Genomic DNA, 23,467 nt, shown 5'->3' on the forward strand with positions numbered 1-23,467 from the left:
CCAAAAATCATTAAAAAAAATAAAATAAAAAAAGAAACTCAGATTGTAAACAAGTAGAACACCAAATAAGGTCACATCACTAATCACGTTACTATATTATTCTTTTTTTTTTTTTTTTTTTTCAGTCAGATTGAAATCCAAAATGAGGAAAACCTGTCTGGTTTGGCTCTTTTTCATCCCAAAACTTTTTAAAAAATAAAACAGATTGTACTCAATTTTTAAACTCAGTATATTGTAACCGATAAGCACCTAAAAAGATTTTTTTTAAAAATGAATTCAGGCAAATTTGCATTTGTTTACATAGTGGAAAAACAAACCAGTAATCACACCCACAGTGGTTGTCTTGGAAACTGGGAAAAGAAAAACAACCCAACATCAACTGCTGTCGGTTTTGAACGGTATCTTTCAAAAATACTGGTGATCAATTACAATGAAAACGTCCACCTCGGCACTAAACGTAGCGCTCCGTAAGCACACAACAGGGGGGGGGGAATGAAAGCATGATACACAGACCGGAAACGATATCCGAAGCAAAAACGACTGGAATGTTTGCTGAAAATTAACTGCTGCGTTGCTTTGTTTCCTTTGCTCTGGCTTTTCAGGCAAATCTGAAGCGTATATATTTAGATTACATCCACATAAAAAGGAGAATCAGATGAGTGAAACTACACCAAAAACGACAAATGAGTCCACAAGGTCTTGCTGGTCTTTTTCTCTCTTTCTCTCTCTCTCTCAAAATCACACTGGAGTTCAAAAGGTTCTTCTTCCCCAGCCCTGCTACCTCGTCCGCCTTAGTTCTTGTCGTCTTTCTTCTCGTCCTCCGAGGGATACGAGTGCCAGGTGAGCCTCTCTTCGTAGAAGGAGATCACCACCTGAGGACACTTCACGTTGGCCTCTTTTGCCGGCACCAGGTCGGCTTCGTCGGAGTGTTTCCTGTAAAACCCGCAGACTGAGTTAACTGATGTCACGAAGACAAACAGGTTTTACAGTGTGATTAAAAGCATTTTCCCCACTCAAGAGATTTCTGATGGTTTTTGATTTTTTTTTTTGTTTTTTTTACAAAGGGTCAGGTTGGTCACCTTTGCCTTTAATAATTGAAATCCTTTGCAAACAGTTTTTCTTGTATTTGCTCAAGTTATCTTTGTTCAACATTCAAATTTGACACCAAAAAAAACAAAAAAAAAAGAGAGCAAAACCAAAAGAAATCTGTCAGGGGTGTAAATACTTTCTCACAGCAGTGTCAGTTTTCTTCTAAAATGTCGCAGTTTGCTTTGACAAACCATTTCATAAGGAACATGAGTTCTCCTGTAGAGTCTGTGGCGCCGATGATCCTTTCTGGCTCCAGGCCTCGAGCGAAGCCTCTCAACTTCTCATTCTGCCGGTCGAACAGAACAAATTCAGTCCATGAACGTAGCTTCAGTCCAATACCAAGACAACCTTTTTTTTTTTTTTTTTTAGAAAAAATGTAAACTACTTCAAATACTTTGTTATTGAATTTGTTTTTGTCACTGTACATAGTGTTTAGGTTTTTTCTTAAAAATTAATAATAATAATAATAAAAAAATAGTGGATTCTTGCAAAAGTAAAACACTTGTTGTTCATGTGTTTATGGTTTCCGCAAATGTTCCCTTTATATATACACACACACACTCATAAACTACATTTTCTATCATCTGATTAGATAGACTGTAAGGAAATGTGGCTTATCCTTATGGTGCTTTGAACAGGGTTAACACTTGGTCAAATCTTGAACAAGTCATTCGGTTCAAATGGTGATCAGAATGAACACAAATGAAGCAGAATATAAAACCTTTAGAAAAAGGTTTTTATAGGAAATGATGTGATTGGTTGAAATTATACATAGAAATTAAGCATTTTTATGAGTCCTAAGCAGAAACTGAAAATCTGACTTCAGACTACTCATTCCCTAACACGTTTCATGTAATACATGTTTTTCTCTGTTGGCCTCCATTTATACACGCTAATAGGCATCAAACATCTTTTAGACTTTTTTTTTTTAATTCATTAAAACCAATATAATATTAACACTGCTAAACCAAAGTAGAACAGGACAGTTGACAACTCACGTCCTCCTTCTTCTTCTTCGATTTGCTTTCGTCTCCGTCTGCCTCTCCAGGCGCTTTTCTCTTTCCCTCGTTTGCCGATTTCTGTTTCTGCAGATATTCTGCTATCAGATCCGGACAGTCCAGGTTTTCTTCTGGCTCCCAAGTGTTATCCTCACTGCCGAATTAAGGAGATGAGCAGGAATACAGTTATCACCTCGGAGACATAGATATGTTTATTTTTTTTGTGCTTGATCTTTCAAATTACTTAAAAAATTTGTTACATCCTTTTTTTTCTTCTTTTTTTGTTAACAATCCCATGTTTTTCGTAAACAACGTATCTGTCTGAGCTTCAGATCAACATCTCAGACATGATTTGCTTATTTATTTAAAGAAGCAAAACTGCAATCTATTTTTTTTTTTTTTGGTTTGAAGGTTTTATTCCAAGAAAGCTGTTGTAGTGCTGGTTCAGAACCGGCGCAGCAGCTGGTTCTAAGAAAAAATAAAAAATGAAAAAATAAAAAACCGGCTCCAAACAAACCTTTGGAGCCGGTTTGTTTCTCCACATTTAAAGAGCCGTGACACAGAAATGTCATTACATCACCACAAGAGTCTCTTCCAGTCAATCTTCCTGGTGTTTCACTGCAAATTTAGTCTCAAATTTATTCTCACTGCACCTCGAGGCTCAAAACGTGCACATATTTTAGAAAACTTTTTTTTTTTTAATTCAATATGTTACTGGCCAAGGTGAAAACATCACACCACGCTCACATGCACGGGGTATCAAATAGAAAATTCACTCCAAAGCATCTGGACTGATTTTGTTCTGTTTTCTCATTACAACCTCATATTTTTTAACATACTGTAATCACCAAATGTTATGCTTTTCCCTTGAGTGCCTACTAAATTTAAGCCTCAGCTTGACCACCCCCTCCCCCACGTTTTTTTATTTATTTTTGCTTTACATCTAAATCTTAGACAAAACGCTCATTCATACTTACTTGGAGAACCCTTTCCACTTGAGAAGGTACTCCACCTTGCCTTTCACCACCCGCCGATTCAGGACTTTTTCCACCACGTACTCTTCTTCCTCCTCTTCTTCCTCTACCACTTCATCCGCCTTCTTCTCCTTCTCGGGTGTTGTTATTGTAGCCTCTGCCAGATCATAAACAGGGTTGTTTGAAACACAGCACTTTTTTCCCCCCAGCTCAAATCTGAAACATTGCTACGGTTTGAAGGTGTTGTGATGAAAATTAAGATGGTTGCTTTTTTTTTTGCTTTTTTTTTTAAATCAGGGACAGAAATGGCAGAGAACACATCTTTGTACAATTGTTCTTTAACAATAATCAAATACAGAAATTTATATGACGTATAAAACCTTCGGTAACGGTGGCGCCATCGCTAGAAGGCTCTGGAGTCTGGCTCATGCTCATCAGGTAGACCTGAAGACTGACAGGTGCCTGGTCAAACACAGAGGACAGAAAAAAAATCAATATAACTATACGGAGAGATAATTTTTTGGGGAAAAAGAATTGTCCTTTTTCCCAGAATTCTCGCTTTAATCTTCTCACTTTATTTCTCAAAGTTATTACTTTATTGCTTAAAATTCTCACTTTGGTCATTATTGCTGTGCAGATGAGAACCTGGAAGCAACCAGCTCCACTGTCACAGTAGTGCAATAAAAGTGCAGAATGGAGGACCATATCGGATTTACGTGTCCAATCAAAGTCAGATTTTTTTTTCTTAATTAGTGGCCCTAATCTTCTTCCATATGCATGCATGCGTTTTCCGTGTTACTAAAAAGTAGCTAATGTGATCTGACTTCGGCAGAGCTTCCTGCATCTCACCGACTTCCATCCTCAGCAATGGGAGGTGTGCAACACCTGGTGGCGACAGGAGCCGAGGTGCTCCGCTACAAAGCCTACTGGAGCATGCATGAGAACATACTAAGCATGCAACCATTGTTATTTATGGAGAACAACGAGAAAAGCCTCTTCTGGTTCGGATTTCAGGCGGACTCCCCCCACACCCTCACTTTAAGGAGCAGAGGGAGGAATCCTCGCTGAACAAAAAGCCAAGAGACCCCCTCCCTGCCCCCCTTTCCCCTGTTGTCTCCTCCATGTTGCTTTTCGCGGCAGCCGCTAAATGAAGCATTCCTATCGATGGCTGCTAGCTGTAAAGAGTACTTTTACCTAAATAAGGCGCCACGCAGCGGCTGATAACTTGTTTTCAAGCAGATGCGTGGGGGTAAAGACCAATTCACACATGCAACCCGAACAGGCGGCTCGGTAACGCTGAAAAAGCCCAGGCTGAGGTGCACAATCAAATGAAGCGACAAAAGGAAGAGAACTCACCGATTAGCTGTAATTTAAGCGGTGATTTAAAAGTCCCGCAACTTGACTGCAGCTGTGTTACAATAGTACAGAAAAATCACGGCTGCCTGTATCGATTTGTTGTGGAAACGCCGAGCTGCTAGCTTGATCACAACAGAGCGTGCTGCTGTTTCCGCCCCTCCGTCTGGAATGGAAAAAGAAAAAAATGGTTTTGTTCAGAGCAAGGCGCGAGCCGAGGTTCACCGACTGTTAACGCACGCGGATTTACCCACCCGCAGAGCTGGCGCCGCCCCCGTCACATCCAGATGTTCTGTAGATCTGCCACTGAGGCGGACTGGATGGACACCGCGGCCTTCGCTGGACGATCCATATCTTGATGGCAGTAAAGAAAAGAGCCAAAAATAAAAAAAATATATATATACATATATGAAAATAAATAAATACATAAAATTAAAAATTTGAACATATAAGATATTGTCAATGTTTAAATGTTTCTTTGGTTTTATTGTTACTTATTTGTACTTATGGTGCATTCTATGTACAGAGGAGATGGAATTTCCGAGTTCCAAGATGGTAAAAATAACACAACAGGAACGTCTGTAAAAGTCAGAATCCAGTCTAATGTAGATTTCTTACTAACCGTGACTATCAAAGTTCAACATGATGCTGGCTGTGCATACAAAACAGAGTACAGAGGTTTGGTACTTTTGCATCTCACAAAAGAAGTTGGAGTTTTCAATAATTATTCTTTAAAGCTTTTGTAATGAATTGTTATTGTTATTATGGAAGCCCATTTCCTCTCATAAGACTTACCTATTATAGCCAAGATGGCTTAGAATTTTTTTTTGAGATTATTAATGTAGCATATAGTGCTTTGTAAAAAGCACTATATGCATCTAACAATCTTTAGATTGTTAGATGCATATATCAATCTAACAATCTTTTCACTTTTAATTTTTTTTTCTTTTTTTTCTTTTTTTCTTTTTTCTTTTTTACAAAGGTCACATTTTTAGGGGAAAAATACAACTAATAATCTGAAAATTGTGCTATGGGTTTCTATTCAGACTTCTTCACTCTAATATTCATGCATAAAATCCAGTGGAATCACGTTGTCCAGCTGTATTTTGATTACTTTATAAATGCAGCTGATCTGTGAGCAAACATTGACGAACAAATAAAATCATGAAAACCAAGGAACATAGCAGACAAGTCAGGGATACAGTTGAGGAGAAGTTTAAAATCTGAGTTAAATTATAGCTCAAAACTTTGAACTATCATCTCTACAAATCTGGCTTTCATGGAAAATTGGCCAGAACAAACCCATAAGAACCGCCACTCACAACGCTCACAATGTGGCCACTCACAATATGGCCGACCCAAGGCCCTCCCTCGGTCGAGCGTACTAGCGTAATCTCCCTAACGCGGTGACGTATAGGACGTATCGACGCCCGTGACTTGTGACTTGCGAAATGGAGAAAGAAACCGAGAACAAGGCTCAGCCTTCTGGTTTTGTTCCTTCATCAAACACAAATATCGATCAGCGAGGCAGTGTTGACAACAGCGGACTGGATAGAAAAGAAGAAGCCACGGGAGACTTTGTGAAAGTAAGTAGCTGTTGGTTAGCTGAAACTTTAGCCATCTTGATTACAAGAACAGTCAACCAATCAATCAGGCCTGTAAACAGAAAAACAAGAATAGTTTGTGAAGTTACAGCTGCTTTGTTCCACTCACTGTTCTTGATGTGCATTTTTTTTAAAATCACCAACAGGCTCTATAAGTTACTTAGTTTCCTCTTGTCTTAAACTGAGTTAAGGCATTGTAGTCGATTGTGGAGCAGACCCCGTCAGAATTACCAGATCAAGTATTTGTAGATAGCTTGGGGGCATTTTACAGTTTCTGTTTTGTGACATGATCTGGGGAACTTTGTATTTTTATTTATTGGAATCTTAATTTTCAGTCGCATTTCTCTAACTTCAATAATAATAATAAATCCAAATACTTAATAAAATAAAATGTCTTTATTTATAATAATTCTGTTTTTGGGGCGGGAGGGGACTTGAGGGATCTCCAAAACATAGCATGCTCTGAAAGACACGTGTACCTGGAGTTAAAAAAAAATCATGACAATGAAATTACTATTAAAATTTCTGAGCTTTGGCAATTCGGTGACTAAAAGCTGTGTCAGCTTTTTGTATTAAAGAAAGGGAAACTCAAAGGAACGGGCAAAATGTTCATATTGTAGAATATGAACTCATTTGATATTTCAACAGCCATTCTGTGATTGCGGTTTTGTATAAATGTATATTGCAATGACAGTTGTCACTATATTGTAGTGCTGCTAAATATCAAATTAGTAGATTTTTTTTAGGTGTAAGTCCTTTACTGTTTAAAAAAAAAGTCTTTTTTTTAAAGATCCACATTAGCGACATGCTTACATAAATGCTGACAGACTAATCAATAAACCACATTTTATATGCTTTGAAAAAAATTACCTTGTTTTACACTGAGTGGAAATATTTGCAACTAGATTGATCATGCATCCTGAGATCACGTCAATATTTACATTTTACATAAAGAAAAAACTTTTTTTTGTTGTTGTAATTTTCAACAGACACTATGAGTCCAGAGCTGTGGTTGTTGTAGTGTAAAAATAATCTGAATGACGAAGCTAAGTATGCAACCCTAGTGACTCAGCTGATAACTGACCAGCTTCTCCTTTGGAGGATGATTCATCAACTTACTGCAGCAGTATTGAAAATGCACGCTGTCTCTCAACCTGCTGATTTGTCTGTCTCACCTTCTGTTTGCAGTGCGGTTCTCAGTAGGATGATCAGTAATCACGAAGACGATGTGAGTAACTTCCTACTTTCTCCTCCACAGAGGAAATCTTTACCACCAGTTCTCGTTTTGGTCATTTATATGCAGGACAGCAGAAACCTTTCTTTAAATAAACGTCCAGTGGTGTGCCAAAGAACAATAAGCGTTTTGAAAGAGTACTTGGGGAACTTTTTTTTTTTTTTGCAGAAGAGGCACATGCTGTTCTCAGATCTCTATCTGTCACGCAGATAAAAAAAAAAAAAAAACTTAATTGCGGTTTTGTTTAATTCTAAATGTCATATCTTCTGTTTTTGTTTTTTAGGTGTTTGTTGCAGTGCGAGTCCAAGATCCCCGCATTCAGAATGAGGGTTCTTGGAATTCATACGTCGACTACAAAATATTCTTACATGTGAGTACTAACACCGATGAGTGGCCTTTCAGAGACGAGAACGCCGTCATCTGTGGAACATTTTAATTTCAGAAATTGTAGGATTCAGTTTATTCCATGCCAGGCCTCTCACAATAAACAATAAATCAATTAATCGCATAATAAGTTAAAAGAAACTCAATTTCCATTTGCTTCATTTATCGATTTTCTCTTTTTTTTTAGCAAAAACTGAATGCTAAAAGTCTTCAGTTTGGTACTTTGGTCTTAACTATCCCTTCTTTTGAAAAAATAATTTTGTTTACACAGACTTCATAATTCATTTTATTTGTTGTCTCTGTTCATTTTCTTTCTTTATTATTATTTCTATCTTTATTAATATCTTCCAGTTCCAATGTTTAAATGGTTATCAGAATTTAAAGTGTATTGATCCTTCAGAATGTGTTCTTCAACTGTTATGCCATCATTGCTATTATCTCACTTTAAAATGGTCTCAAAACAACAATATTATCGTTTATCGCAATAGGTTCCGGGACAATTTATCGCCCAGCAAAATTTGTTATCGTACTGGGCCTGTTTCACTCTAAATATTGTCAACCTTTCTAACACCGCGCACCTCGGTAAGGACATTTGATCTGTTTAATGATCCTCAATGAAACACTTTCAGAATCATTACAGTAGACGTCTGCAGTGATAGTTTGAAAAACCCGTAAAACATGTTATAAACACATAAAAAAAACACACCCAATAACACTTAGGAAGTGTTTTATATCTCTGCTGAGTTAATAGCGTTTTTTTTAAACTACTTAAATCTACAAACATCAGGTATTTCTGCAGGTTAAAATCCCCCACAGTCTGATTTTATGCCGTTCACGCAGTAGATTTGGTTCCTAACGTTTTATTTATGTCAGATGTTGTTGACGTTGTCAAGGCAGCGGCTGGCGTTGAAGAATGCTTCGTCAGCGTAAAAAGCCTCTCGCAGATGATCGTGCGGCGTGGGCGTCGACTCGTGAAATTGACCGACATCATGTGACCCCATGTGATCCCGCATCAATTTGGTTTTGGTCGAATGTTTTTGATCTGTTGTCCAGTGATTTAAATGATTCACAGAAGCTTTGTGGGAAAGTTCTGTGGAGGGAAATCGCTGAGTCAGAGGTTTGACCTTACCAGCTCATAATACACTAAGATAAACTTTGCTCGACTGTCGAAACAGTCATGGAAAAAAGAATCATGGAAAAAAAAAATTTGAGCACACTCCACGCTTGTAGAATCACGTGTTGCCACGGTCACTCTCAGTAGTCACTTCCTGTCTGACTTCCTCATATTATGAGGTAATGTTGGACTAATTTAGGCTCATTTTTCTTTCAGAAGTGGCTTCAGTTCATTGATATTTGCTTCACTGCGACACGGCTCTCTCCAGGCCCTGCAGCGTTTCAGTCAGACTGAGGTCTGGACTTTGACTAAGCCGTTGCAGCGACTTGAGTCGTTGCTTCTTAAGTCGGCCTGCTGCAGATTTGTTGCCCCGTTGATGACCAGTTTGGGTCAAGCGTCGCCTCATTTCAGTTTAGTTTAGTTCAATTCACGATACGCGTCATCTCAAGACAGTAAGTTGATTTTATCGGTCAATTGAATTTGCCGTTTATTAGCTTTCGGAAAATCAAGATTTTTTTTCACACTTATCACACAACTGATAACTGAAACATTACGCTGTATCAAAAATGAAAACATAGCTAACAAACAAAAAATCGAGTTGGTGGTTCACTTCAATCAAGAAGCTTCTGCTCCTATACATTAATCAAATAAAATAAAATAAATAACCCCAAGCAAACTGTTACGGTCCCAATGAGCAGTTGTCAGCAGTTAATAGCAGTTAGCATTAGCTAAAATGGATAGCATTAACAATGATAACAGTTAAAGACGTATGCGAAACATAGCAAAATTACACATGAAGCGGTGTGTGTTATCAAAGTTATCTAAAATATGTGTTAAAATAAAATACTTGTAAAGAAAACAGAGCTGATGCTGATACATACCACAGCCACAGACAGCCACAGAAAAAAGGGGGAGGAGCTGTCAGTTACCGGTTACTATGGTAACCACCAACTGTCAGGCCAGCGCAACAGAACTAAAAACACCAGCAAGTTTCTGGAGAAAACAACTTGTTGACTGAACAAGACAAAGCCAAAGAATAAACAGACGCATTTTAACAAACTTCACATAAAACACTGATTGCCAAAAATAAAACTCCGTTACATGATCACACCTCTTCCACACTGCTCGACAGCTGTTTAGTTTCTGTTTAGTTTCTCTCTTGTAGTAACTCTTTCAAACTGATTTTTTCTTTAACATTTAACCTGCTAACTGAGGCCGGCAGAGTCTGAGATGGACTGGGTTGTACTTAGTTTTCCCCAACTGGATATATTTTTTGACTAGTCATGACTGCAGCTCTTTAAAAATTGTAAAAAAAAAAATAAAGAAGAAAACGAAGGAGCAAAGAAAATATTTTCCTCGGGACTTTCATCCCGTCTTTGATAACGTGACTAACTATCACGGGTTAAAGTGGAATCTGTCACAGAACGCCAAGGGGGGAGGGGGGGCAACAGCTTGTGATGCAAACATCACGGTGGACTGTGTCACACGTTACCGGAACAAATCTGACATTTAATGAAGCTTTCCACCAGCTATGAGCTCTGTGACAGTTTTAATTAATAATGTATTTTTATTTATTCCACGTACTTAAAGCTGTTTATTCTTACAGTAAAGTTTCTCTACATATTTTCTTGTTAAACATGAATAAGTGTGCATTTCCTGTCATTTCTATGCAGCAGAAGTAACTAATCTGATGCACTTTGCCAAAGACATGTAGAAAATATTATTCAACTGTTATTTTTAGTTGAGATTAACCAGTCAGCTAAGCTTAAGTAAAAATCTAGTTTTTATTTTTCCATATCTATTAATCAAAAAACCAAAATCTCAACATTTTGGAACCACATTATGCATCAACCAAACAGCACAAGTCTAAGTTTGTATAAGGTCAGATAAAAGTTTAGCGACCACAGCTGGCGAGATTTGAAGATATTTGCAGATAACAACCTCCTGATTGTTGCATTTTTGTTCATCGTAGCAGTCGCGAAACACTTCCCAGCGCTCTGGGGTGATTTCACGGAGCATTTAGCGGCTGGTTCCGCGTTTATTCACGGTTTCACGCTCCTCTGTTCCGCTCTCAGACCAACAGCAAAGCCTTCACGGCCAAGACGTCCTGTGTTCGGCGGCGCTACAGCGAGTTTGAGTGGCTCAGGAAGAAGCTGCAGAAGAATGCAGGCTTGGTGTAAGTCAGTCGCTCTCTGTGTGTTTGTTGCTGTTTAAAATGAATATTGTACTGAAAGTGTGTCGTACAGAAACCTGGAGGTGGCCAGTTTAAGTAAAATGTTATTCACACTGACCTTTTTATTATTTGGTCGTATGATTTCATAAATATAAATAATGCTTGCCAATTTTCACACTTTGGAGCTTTAACTAAGTTGTTGTGTTATTCCAAAGAGCTAATAGTGTTAATGTGATGCAATCTAAAACGGTTCCTATGGCTTTTGGGAGAGACACAGTCCCACAGCATCACAGATCCGCCACCGTGGTTAACAATTGGAATTATTTGCTTTCTCACATATTCATATCTTTTTCTTTTTTTTCTTTTTTTTTTCCAAGCCAAATTCACCTGACGTTTTTGCTGCTAGAATCCTGCTAGAGTTTAACAAACAGAAAAATATGTTTCCTGGCATGTCTCCCACACAGACTGGCATGCAGATGGTATCTGCTGGTTGCTATGGAAACCAAGTTTCGGTTGCTAAGAGTGAGCTTTGGAGATTTGATTTTAACTCAATCATAAAGAATGGACATGGCGTGTTTGTTTTTTTATTATTATTATTTTTATGACTGCATTTGTATTGAATTGTTTTGAAACAATATGGGCTCATACTTAATTGGATGTTGATTGGTTTGTAAGTTTCATTGAATCAACTTCTGTTGTTTGACTTTACTGCAGTGGTTTTACTTTGTAGGATATTTAAAATCTAAAATGCTGTTATTCTTTCCAAAACAGAGACACAGTGATTCTGAGTGCGTCACTGAACTGTCGTAAAATTCTCCCGAATGTGGCTTTAAGTCTCAGACAGACCAGTTATTATTAACAGAAACATCCTAACGTGTCATTATGTCAGACGTTTGAGACAAAGTAGAAAATAATTAAGACCTTGTGTTCATCCTTCAGTCCAGTGCCGGATCTTCCTGGAAAATCCTTCTTCTTCTTCAACAATGAGGACTTTCTGGAGAAAAGGCGGAGGGGACTCCAAGTCTTCCTGGACAAGTCAGTTTCCCCGTTATTTCTGAGCACAAGTTTGTTCTGCGCGGTCGGTCCGGTCTTAACGGTCAGTCTGTCTGGGTTTCAGAGTGGTGCACACCACCGTGTGTCTGTCAGACAGCCAGCTCCACCTCTTCCTGCAGACCCAGCTGCCGGTCGGTCACATCCAGGACTGCGTCCAGGGACTGACGCCGTACTCGGTGACGGACGCCATCCTCACCTACGCCTCGTCCAACCGGGGACTGGCTCAGGCTCAGCAGGAGGACTCCGTCAGGGAGCCCGGTCTCACCGTCTCTTACGAGTCCATGGAAAGGTAGGAAGATGACTACAAGGAACATTAAGTTCTTAAAATGTTTCGAAAACAAATGAAATTCAAGCAATAGGTTAGAGTTCGGAAAACTTAAACCGAGCTTGATGGTTGATTTTTATTTTATTTATGCCATCACATGCAAAGTAAGGGGCTTTTCTTGTTCCCTCGCCACAGTCCAGCTCCTCACCTGCCGTACATGCAACCGAACGCGACGCTCGGCTCCAAACCAGCGGCCGGTGGGGATCCGGACCCTCTGGAAGACATATTGGAGCTCTGTGAGCAGAAGCCGGATGAAACGCAGCGCAGGGGAAACGCCTCGATAAGGATCTCCCAGAGGAGCGACCGGCTGGAGGCCGTTGTGGAGGACGCCGGCTCCACGCGCGCTTCCTTCTACGTGGGCGAGATCCTGGATGACTCAGGGAGCCTCAGCCCCTCGGAGCACAGCTGCGTGATTCAGACTCCCGTGGAGGTGCACTCACCCATGGAGACGGGCTTTGAAGACAGCGGCGAAGACAAAACCAAAGAAAGGAAAAACTCAGAGTCTGAAATTGATGTGGCTTCTGCGACGGACAATAATATCGTGGAAGTTGTGGAAAGCCTCTCTGAGATGCCCGAAGGCCGCCTCGCAGAAATCGAAACAGGCGGCAAACGAGGCGATGAATCAAACGAGGCGCCCCTTGAGTCAGGAGCTCAGGCGGAGAGTCAGAACGTAAACGGCGAGTCAGAGGCCGATCTCAGCGACTCACGCCGACAAATCCACCGAGAGGAAACTGAAAACGAGGACAGAGGCGAGAGCGACGAGGACAGCCGCTCGCTGCTGTCCTCCAACGAGAGCATCATCCGGTGCAGCGAGGAGGAGAGTCTGGGCGAGGAGATGGACGACTCCGTGCGGGTGAAGTCGTCTCCGGACGAGGTCAAGGACCGGTCAGAGCTGGAGGGCTCCAGTCAGAACATTTTGCACATCAACGGATTTAAGGAGAACAAAACGGACGCCGAGGACTGGGAGGATAATGACCGGCAGTACACAACTCCAGAGCCTAAACCAGCCGCTTCTGGGGGAGATCTGACTGAAAACTGTGACTTTAGCATCTTGGAGAACAGCTGTCAGTCCGGAGCAGATGAAGGTGAATTTACAGCGCAGGAAGCTCCAGCCTCAACACCTTTGGAGGGATCAGAGGAGGTGTAGGTGCATCAGTGGAGCTAAACCTACTCTGGCTGCTGCGCCACCACTGAGCCAGAACCATGAGTCTTTAGTCTCTTCTGTCAAAGAAACGTCAACAAGGCACAAACAAAGAGATGTTCTGTTACATGAAACCTAAAAACACAGTGCCTTGCAATAGGATTTATGCTCTTTAAACTTTTTCATACATACACATTTATGTTTGCTGTAAACAGAAACTTCAGCATATTTCATTGGGATTATGTTGCAGACCAGGACAAAGCAGCGTCGCGTTTCACAGACACCTAAAAAAAATGCTGTATGCATTTTTACTTTGAACTTTACATTAATAGTTGTTTTAAAACTGCATAATTTACAATTCTCCACAACTTTGTCTTGGTCTGCCACCTTAAATCCCAATAAAATACATTTAAAGTTTGTAGTTGTGACAAAAGTACAAGGGGTATGAATACTTCTGTAAGGCATAAATCATCTTCACAATGTTTCGTCACAGTAAAGAAAGGGCATATTAACACAAGATCAACAGATTTAAGTTCTCTCCTCTTGTTGCTGCTGCAGCTTTTTAAAATAGCTGATCGGATAAAAAGAATTAAGAAAAAAACAAACAAGCACGTTTTTCATCAGTTTGATCAAGCTGATTTATTTATCTTGACCACCAGAGGGCACTAGACGTACAGAGTTCACAAAAAGATGCTGCTTAATTCCTATTATTTGCCGTCAACATCTTAAACACAATTTGAATAAAGGAGATACACTAGAATAATGAGATAAAGTGTTTAAAATATACTAGATTGTTTTCCCAGAGCTTTTCTGCTGTTGGTGAATTTTATTTTGAAGTTCTACACATGAAGGTGGCGTCGTTTTTAAATGGTCTTTATTTAGGGTTGTTTTTTTGTTTTTTTTAAATAACAAAGATGTTAACCAATAAATAGACTTCACATTCATCGAACCATCTGAAGAAGAGAACCTGTTTACGTTTGGGAGGAATCGCTTATTACGTTTCTTATCAGGACCCCAAGAAATGATCATTTAAACATGGGTTTTGGAGAAATATTTGGATTTTTTCCCCTTTCCCTTAATTCTAGTACACTGAATTGTAGATCCGTCATGTTTGTAAGCAGCCAAAAAAAAAAAAAACTGCTCCTCCTCACATTTTAAAGCTGTAAAATGTTTGCAGGAAGGCCAGAAAAAAAATATATTTGGCATCATCCCAATAATTAATAATCCCCTCCTAAATAAATATAGTCAAATTAAAAAGGTCTAGGAGTTTTATGCTGGGGATCTTTTTTCAGGGATGCTGGTAAATTTGTTTACATCTGCAGCAGTTCACCTGTGTTTACCCGAATAGCCATGTTCAGTTTCCATTTAAATTCATCTGCACTCCTCCAGTAACACTTAGTCACATTTTCTGGATGCTGGGCGTAAATGTGGGCTGCTGTAATTTCCTCCCGTAGTTTTTTTTTTTTTTTTTTTTTCCTAAACGTTCATATATGACCCCTGAATATGTGAGTCTGATGTCCCACTGGTCAAAACCTGGTGATTTGATCCGAGATCTGTTTTCACACTACCTACTGCTTCACACGCCTGTGATTTCTGCTGCATTTTAAAGGGACCTGCAGGTGTTTTTATTTCATGTGTTTTGAAGTAAAATAAAAGAGAATGTGGATCGAAAAGGGTTATTAACCACCAGAGTGACTTTATTCACGTACGAATTCCAAGTTTATTTCAATAAATAAGTTTATTTCTATTCTATTTCTATTTCCTTTTTTAAATAATCTCCACCGGGTCTTTCTCAGAAATTGACGTTATTGTAACAATGCTGCCACCTAGTGCTGAAAAGTAAAACAGCCAAAAACTTTCAATATTTTTTAAATAGAAAGTTCATGCTGAGTATCTTGTCTAAGCAGTTTTGGTAGTTTACTACAACCTTGACTCTTCTTGGGTATGCGTTTATAAGCTAGGCAAACCTGTCTCGTGTCATTTTATCCCTTTTCTTCTCAGCAGCTCTCCTCTGGTTCAGTCAGGTTGGAGTCACCAGAGCCATTTCTAGGTCTTCCCAGATTTGTTCGCTTTTTATTTCAATCCAGGCTCTCTGGAGATGGATCACATGAGAAATCTCAGTGTTTAGCTGCAGTCATCTCCCTCTCTAAATCTGTGTTTATCTATCCTAGTCTTCAGGGACTCACTGTCCTTCATGTTGACCAGATCCAAGTGGTTCTGGTTCCAAAGTACACAGCAGGTTTTCTTTTCTAACAATTTGCAGATTCATGCTTTGCCACAAGATCTAAATTCTTTGACTTCATTGCTTGGTTTCTGCTTTCGTAGGAGACCTGATATGGGGAAGTGTTTCATTTCACACCGGGCTCATTCTGCTACCACTGGATCCAGACGCCAGATAATCTAAACCCAATTTTAAATGTCAGATGTTTCGCCATTATGGGCTATTATGTACATAATTTATATATTTAAAAAAAACAACTAACGTATATTATTAAAGTTAAAGTAAATTTCAATGTGCTGGTTTTTCAAGAATGTCCTCCTAGATTTTAATGATCAGAACAGTGGTGCCACCTAACGTTCAAAATTGAATGTAAATGAAAACAAAGAAAATCCAAACGTTAATATTTTTAATTTAAGACGCCTTGATGATTTATTAATAGTACTTAACATGCACATAACTCTTAAATGTTACAAATAAAGAAATCAAAATATCCAAAGGCCGTATAGTTACACATGTTGCTTATTCTGATATTTGATAAATGCATCAGCCTGGGTAAACGGTGACTTTCAGTGTGCATCGGTCATTTCTGGATGAATACGTCTAAAATTACAGTTCCAGTTTCCACATCACATAAACGTGATCTATGGTGGACAGGAGTATCTACCAAACACGCAGGATCTGCATCATGAAAGGCGGGAAAGAAAATCGTGTCCGTATCCATCGGTGGAGTCACGTCCGGATGCGTCGAAGAGAGCGCGCTGCGGAGGAAACGGAAAAATAAATTTGAAAGAAATCAGTAAAAACACGCATTAATAATTCAGAGTCCATTTTAAGCTGCGCCTATCTAACAAAATCACAGAATCATTTTCTTAAATAGGACAACCGTCGCTGTAATCAGGCTTTCGTCGCGCATATTTATTCACAAGCACTGGCCATTACGGCTCTCGGATTGCCTCGTGCAGTACTTGTCCCAGCCAGCAGATGCCATAAACGGCAGGTCAACGACTGAATATACCTCAGTGGCAATCTGGATGAGTACCAGGGGAACTGTTTCTGTGTATTAGGCCACAGTAATGGTCCATAATGCTCATGATAAGAGAGTGCCTGGGTACCTGTTGGAGCTCAGAGGATGTAGGCGGGCTGCAGGAAGTCCTTGGGGACGATGCCCACGGTGCCGTTCAGTTCGCCGACCCACCAGCCGTGGATGTTGTACTCCTGAACACAAGAAGGGAGCAAACGATGAAATCTCCGAGGGCTTCCGGGAATAGCAAACAAAAATAAATCCCAAGTGCAAATATCGATGATTTCCACATGATTGCAGAAGCCGTTTGCATGATTTGATCTCCAACTACGCTGCGCGCGCGCGAGGTCGAGGAAAATTAAAACAGGCCTTAAAAAAAAATGCAAAAACTACGAGGCTGAGATTGTTTTCCTTCTGCGTGAAGTCAATTACAAGCGAAGGACAAGCAAGAAACCACATCCCATTCAACAAACAGCCGTTCACAATATTTTAATACACACTGGGGCTCATTAGCCTCGAGGGGTTTTCATTAAAAAACTGGGCAAAACGGTAAACAAGGCAATCAGCATAGTAAGAGTCTAAAATAAAACAGCTTTTTTTTTAACTGCTCAAAAGCCATAAACACAGTTGGCCTCCTTTCACTAGACTAATTAAGTCGAGACGTTTTCCCTGGAAAGACTTAATGTGGCTTTTTGAAAATAGCTTCTACATAAAAAAAGAGTCAAATTTGAGTTTTATCTATGAACAGAATAATAATAAATAAGAAGAACTAAGTAATTAATAGATAAATCAAACACAATGCAGCAAATTAACATTTTAGGAAATATTTTCCTACTATGAAAGACTTTTTCCACATTGATAGAAGAAAAAAAGAAAAACATTAAATATTTAATCTAAGGATTTTTGATTCAAGTGAATTTGTGAAATTTAATAAGTAGTCAATTGTGATAAAAGAAAAAAAATGGTTTAGTGAAAACATAAAATTTAAGTTGCAATCTGACTGATGTAAATATTTAAGATTTGTGTTTTAAGTCGCTCTTTTTCAATTCAATTTGACTTGATGCAGCAAATGAATTTAAAGTATTTCCAATTGAAGGCAAGTGGGTATTAAATATTCAACAAAGACATATCTGAAAATATCAAATAAATGAGATCATTTAAGGGTCCACGAAGAACCGGTGTGGTTAACAGAAACTCTCTTGAGATTTATTGATCACCTTTGATCATCTGATCAAAGCAGCAGGACCTGAACCCGACAGGCCGGCCCGTCGTCTCTCTGCTCTCAGGCGGATTGAAAACTGGCCGCAGGAGATGAAACACGAACACGAGGACGTGTCGGTGTCGGTCGGTGAGCATTCGACGGCTCTGCTTCCAGTCGCAGAAGCACAAACAAACTCTGACATGACGAAGCGCTCCGTGTCAGAGGTTTAGGCGATCTGCGGGACTTGACACCTCTCTCTGCAGCCAGAGGAATGAGGCCTGCAGCTAATGAGCGCTTCCTGGACAGCCAGGATGGATGAACCGTTCAGACGGTGACAAACCGCGAGACTCGGGAGTCTTTAGAGCACAAACAGACATAAGTAGATTGTCCACCCAGGCCTCATCGCTTTCCGCTCTGACTGGGGAGGTCGGGGCGTGCTGGGCCGCCCTCACTGTGTCTCTGTTCCTAACGAAGGGAGAAAGTTTGGCTGAAATGGGGCTTTTATGCTTCCCACAAGGCTTAGAGAGGGGGACAATCCGGAAAGCTGGCCGTGGTTCCTGTTGGAAAGGAACGGGAGAGAGAGGAAACAGACGGACGGGGGTGGGGTGGAGGCATATCAGAGTGAGGGGAGCAAAACCGTTCTGCTCTCCCTTGGGGGCGTCGCAGCACTATTCCACCAACCGTAGTGACAGAGAGTTTTATTTATCTCCGCCGCCCATCTGTGCAGCCGGTCTCAAATTCTCCCCGAGAAAGGTCTTTTGGATTATCAACGCCGCCATTTTAATACAACTGCCGCATCGCAGAGTGGGCGCCGATGGCAGCGGGAGTCTGTCAGGCGTGCCGAGTCCATCTTCCCCGTACTTGAAATGGGTTCATCCAGAGTACACCTGCTGTAATAGGGACATTCCAAAAAAGCTACGGAGAGTGAATTACCCAAATGACTTAAAAACATTCTCCCCTTTCTCACGGCGTCCTTCTGCCGCCGCTGCCTGTGTCTGGGGTTATTTTGGATCTAGACACGAAACGAGCTGAAGAAGTTTGGGAGTGCTAACGTGAGACAGATTGGGGTTGTCTGTCTGTGTTTTGGGGGCAAGGGGGGTATTTGCCAGCATTGAGGGGCAGGAAGAGGCTGGGAGGTGTGTGTGGGGGCGTCGAACAGCGCCGTGTCGTGGTGGCGGCCGCGCGTCGACTCGCTGACCTCCCGGTGACTCCTCCGCCGAGAGAGCTCGGAGTGAGCGTGGGCGGGGCCGGCAATGGAGAGTGGGTTGCTATGACAACACCTGCAGTGTACCGGCGCAATCGTTTATTTACCACTCAGGGGGCTGGCTAATGGCGGCATTCCTGATGGGCCCATCGCTCACGGCGCGCGAGCGGAGGGGCAGACTGACAGCTTCCCGAGTCGGGAGCGGGGAGAAGGTGAGCGGAGGTTTAGTCGGGCGAGGCAGGTGTCACGCCGCCATTATGCAGCAAAAAACAAAAAACTGCTCCTCTTCTGATAAGCCACATTTTTTTCCATTTAAAAAAAATAAGAAATTCCTAAACATCAGTCCTTTTCTTTCCCTCTTTTTTTTGTTTTATTTTTCTCTCGCTCTCACACACACACTAACCTTCTCCTGGTGGAAACACACCCACTCGCATGTAATCCCAAATGCATACAAACTAGGGGGAGCGCTAATAAGCCTGACACATGAGGCATCTCTGCTCGGCCACCAGCTGACTGAGGCAGGCCTTGGGCGTGATGGAGCGCAGGAAGTCTCTCATTGCCCTGCCGCTGAACCCGCCGCCTGCTTGTTACAATCTCTCCCTCCTTCCACATTTCCAGCCCCCTCCATCTTTTCCTCCTGTTCCCTCTCTCTCTCTCTACTTTTCCCATCTCTCCTGCAGCAGCCTTTCTGCCTCCATCCTCGCCTTGTTTGTTTTCAATCCCTTCTCCTCTGTCGTCTCGGCGCACGCTCACCAGATGCACTGCAGGTCTCTGCAGCATCTAGGAGCCGCCTCACTGCGTGCACAGATACACTTCACAATGCCAGAAACGGGGGGACAGACTTTTCTCAGAATGGATTTGGAGCCACAAAGCCCGCCCAAAAAAATATTCATACCTCTTGAAATTTTCTAATTTTTTCAAAAGTTACGACGACAAACGTCATCGCAGTTTGGGGTTTTATATGGCAGGCCATTTCTGTGCAGAGCATAATTAAAGTGGTTTGAAAATGATTCATGATTGTAATTTTTTTTTAAATAAAATAAGTATACAAATTGTAGTATTTGTATTTTACCCCTTTGACTTTAATACCCTTGAATAAAATGCTAAGAACTAAAGAAAAAGAGAACATCTAATTTAATCTCAGCATGAATCCAGGTGTTGTGTGAAGGAGATTTGTTAGAGAACAGAAAGAATGTTCACTTATCGTGATAAATGTCTTATGATAATAATTTAGATTTATTGAAGTCATAAAAAAACAAAAGTTAATGTTTCAAATCCCCAAATCTGTCAGTATTGGGATTATTAGTTTTACTATTTTTTTTCCACTGTCTGTCCAATGAAAGCATCAATAAATAAATCTCAATGTATTTGAAATTATGACTAAACGCAGTTCAGATTTTCAGTGTAATCATATTAATCACAGTTCTTTATGCAACCTTTTGGTGTCCTAAAGAAGCATCTTACTTCACAAAGAGAAGTATTCGTGTTTTGGGGGCTCTTACTAATGGGACACAGCTCCCTAAAAAGGAAGCAATAATTGCCTCTTATCGTTGGAATATATTCTGATAAGGCCTTAATTTCCTATCGCTCATCCTTAGAGAACATCAGAAAACAAACAGAGGCAGGTTGGGAAGATGTGCAGAAGCTTTAAACAGGGTTAGGTCACAGAACAATATTCCGAGCTTTGAACATCTCAGAGCTCTGTTCAATTCGTCATCTTAACATCGAGGAGCTGCAGAACTAACAAGACATGTCTGTCCACGTGATTTATCAAAGCAGACAAGGCGAGCATTCATCAGGGAAGCAGCCAAAAGGTCCAAGGTAAATCTGCAGGGGCTTGAAAGCTCAGGTGGGAGCTTTGAATCTCAAACAGGTGCAAACCACCTGTTAGAGGCTGCAAAAGCCTCCTAACCGGAGAGCAGGAAGACAATGAACATCCAGCCGGAGATAAATGCAGGACAGTTCAATCAAAGTACGTTTATGAGTCAAGAGTGTTGAAAGACTTCAAAACTGATGTTCGCAGATGCTCTCCAGTCTGTTTTTCACGTGAGACGGAAATATTTAAACATTCTTCTTTGCAAGAAAGCACCAGCTCAGTCAGATTGGATGAAGTCTGTGCTTGTGAAGAAGCTTGAGGAGAGTCAGTATTTTTCTAAAGCGTTGTAAAAAGATGGAAGAAAGCCATTTCAAGGTGCTGATACAGTGAAAAAATCTAGTTAAAGGAAAAAAAACATGATTTTCTTTTTTAAATGTAAATAATTCCAGGTACGGAACAAGGGACAATGCAAAAAAGTGGATCGAACACACTGTGAAGTTAAAGTTTTCAGCGAAAATGTATGTAAACAAAAAAAATATAAAAATAAAACACAGATGATAGCCGCACGTAGCCAGAGATGGGAATGGCTACTTAGTGTCCGTTTTTCCAAGTGGGCTTTTAATTAAATCAACGAATTGGCTCCAAATTGGAAACGTGACGGAGCGCGAGAACGCTTGAAAATATCTCAGGGACGATGAGATTTAATAAAAAGAAAAGCCTGCTTGCTCCGTTCTAACACACGCCTGGGATTACAGATCGCTTCCTAACTTAATAGCAATTTAAAGTGGATTTGTGTATGCCACTGAGTGTCTGTAATGATGGCTGTTTATGCCGCCCCTCATTTATAATAATTAAGCGGAATGGATTGGGGGGTGGGCTGCTCGGACGCGGTTCGGGGCTATTGGCTTGGGCTGAATAATGACCTACTGTAGTTGACCGGGGGATGACCGCTGCCTCCTGCATGACCCCGGACCCCAGACTCGCCCCCTGCTACTTTGGGTGGTAAATAGGATGTCTTGCCTGTCTATAGTGACTCGGTGTCTATGGCCACAAAAGCAGCTTGGGGTCTTTAAATTGGTGTGTGACAGAGTTCATACTAAAGAAAAGAGAACCCCCCCATTCCCCCACAAACCCTCCTTCCACACTCTTTGTCTCTGTTGCTTGACTTTTCCCATCCGATTGTTTGCCCACTTTTCCTCTTTTAGAGCAGACAGGAAAACGAGTTGCTTATAAGACATAAAAACGTCCTCAAAGGAGACAGTTTCAAGCAATACAAGCAGAAGCTGTGTGTGTATATATATATATATATATATATATATATATATATATATATATATATATATATATATATATATATATATATATATATATATATATATATATATATATATATATATATATATAAATTCTCATCAGAATTGAAATCTTCTGAAGACGTTGGAATCATTACAGGTCTGCTTGAATTCACCACAAGGTGTCAGTGGTATCCACGTTCTCACATGCTCCGTCCAGCGATACGTTTGTGTCAAATCAGAGGTGACGCTCTGCTGCGGGAGCTCGCGTTGGATTGGCCGAGCCCGCTGCCTTGGCTCGCTCTCTCCTGACTCTGCTCGGGAGGAGGAACGGGAGTGAGGGAAGCGAGAAGGGAGGACGAGAGGGGAGAGGTGGCAGCAACGCCTGCCAGAGTTTTAAGGACCCTGGACTGGGTTTGTGCCATAAATCTCTTCCCACTCCATCCTGCCGTTCCCCATGAGTGCCTGTGGGAATACAGGAATGTGACAGCTGACCTGTAGAGCTGCGGTCTTTTGATTAGGGATACATAAATTAGAGGGCAAGAATGCGGGACATACCTCCTAGTTCAGTGCGGGACCGGTCTGATGCACACGAGGTGGAGCAAAATTAAGAGCGAGAAACTGCAGGGAAATCTGGCTGCAGAGCGAATACAGGCCAGGATGGAGGAAGGGGTAGGCAATATGCTTCATACAGAAAAAAATCACAATCATGACTTTATCACTTCCTGCAGTAAAAATCCAGCTGTTCAACTGGGTTTCCTGTAAACTTTCCACTGGACAATTGCATATTTTTCTAGACTCAAATGCCTTCGTTTCCAACAGCACAAAAGATTTACCTCCTTGAGTTTTACTGTCTTTATAATTTCACATATTGTCAAATATGAGCATTGGCAGTGCAGTAAAGGGCCATTTCATAAACTTTTTGGCATGAAAACCTCAGACTGGATTATCCTACAATAAATACAAATTCATTAAAACACAGTTTATGATCTCTGATGCCTTTATTTAATTCACAATAAATAAAGCTAATTGAAAATAGCTCTACTATAACAGGTGTTCAAAATCAACGAATGTTATGGATACCATTAAAATAACCATTAAAATCCCCCCCTTTTTTTGTAAATTTGAAATAACTGTTTATTTTCTTTCTTAATTTTTTTTTCTTTTTCATGTTAATGCCATTACATTGGAAGACCATGGTATGTTCACACATGGCTATCATGTTGTAAGAATCTCATTCTGACCCAAGTCTAAGCAGGCTTAGACATTT

General features: G+C 40.6%; 3 protein-coding genes across 5 annotated transcripts in view; 1 reads left to right on the forward strand and 2 right to left on the reverse strand.

Moving 5' to 3' along the window:
* Positions 1 to 29: 29 nt before the first annotated feature.
* On the reverse strand, positions 30 to 4,769 carry LOC103152125 (chromobox protein homolog 1). Its single transcript, XM_007572484.2, has 7 exons — positions 4,669 to 4,769; positions 4,418 to 4,580; positions 3,442 to 3,523; positions 3,065 to 3,218; positions 2,088 to 2,241; positions 1,281 to 1,375; positions 30 to 933 (listed from the first exon to the last, which is right to left on the reverse strand). The coding sequence occupies exons 3-7, from the start codon at positions 3,494 to 3,496 to the stop codon at positions 792 to 794; spliced, it is 600 nt and encodes a 199-aa protein (XP_007572546.1). The 5' UTR covers positions 3,497 to 3,523; positions 4,418 to 4,580; positions 4,669 to 4,769; the 3' UTR covers positions 30 to 791.
* A 1,045-nt stretch (positions 4,770 to 5,814) lies between these two features.
* Positions 5,815 to 14,579, forward strand: snx11 (sorting nexin 11). 2 transcript variants are annotated; one of them, XM_007572494.2, is made up of 7 exons: positions 5,911 to 6,000; positions 7,207 to 7,246; positions 7,536 to 7,622; positions 10,826 to 10,926; positions 11,863 to 11,958; positions 12,041 to 12,265; positions 12,437 to 14,579. In XM_007572494.2, the coding sequence occupies exons 2-7, from the start codon at positions 7,223 to 7,225 to the stop codon at positions 13,446 to 13,448; spliced, it is 1,545 nt and encodes a 514-aa protein (XP_007572556.1). In that variant the 5' UTR covers positions 5,911 to 6,000; positions 7,207 to 7,222; the 3' UTR covers positions 13,449 to 14,579. The 2 variants fall into 2 exon arrangements, with proteins under 2 accessions (XP_016516418.1, XP_007572556.1); XM_016660932.1 differs by lacking the exon at positions 7,207 to 7,246 and having other exon boundaries at positions 5,815 to 6,000.
* A 317-nt stretch (positions 14,580 to 14,896) lies between these two features.
* The window catches only part of skap1 (src kinase associated phosphoprotein 1), a 42,678-nt gene continuing 34,107 nt past the window's right edge, over positions 14,897 to 23,467 (reverse strand). For both annotated transcript variants that reach the window (XM_007572505.2, XM_007572514.2), the window contains exons 12-13: positions 16,776 to 16,878; positions 14,897 to 16,421 (exon numbers count right to left, since the gene is read on the reverse strand). In XM_007572505.2, coding sequence (XP_007572567.1) covers positions 16,786 to 16,878 — 93 coding nt within the window. In that variant the 3' untranslated portion in view covers positions 14,897 to 16,421; positions 16,776 to 16,785. The remainder of the gene's footprint in view (positions 16,422 to 16,775; positions 16,879 to 23,467) is intronic.

This window comes from Poecilia formosa, unplaced genomic scaffold (assembly GCF_000485575.1).
Source record: "Poecilia formosa unplaced genomic scaffold, Poecilia_formosa-5.1.2 Scaffold7, whole genome shotgun sequence".
Classification (NCBI taxonomy): Eukaryota; Metazoa; Chordata; class Actinopteri; order Cyprinodontiformes; family Poeciliidae; genus Poecilia; species Poecilia formosa.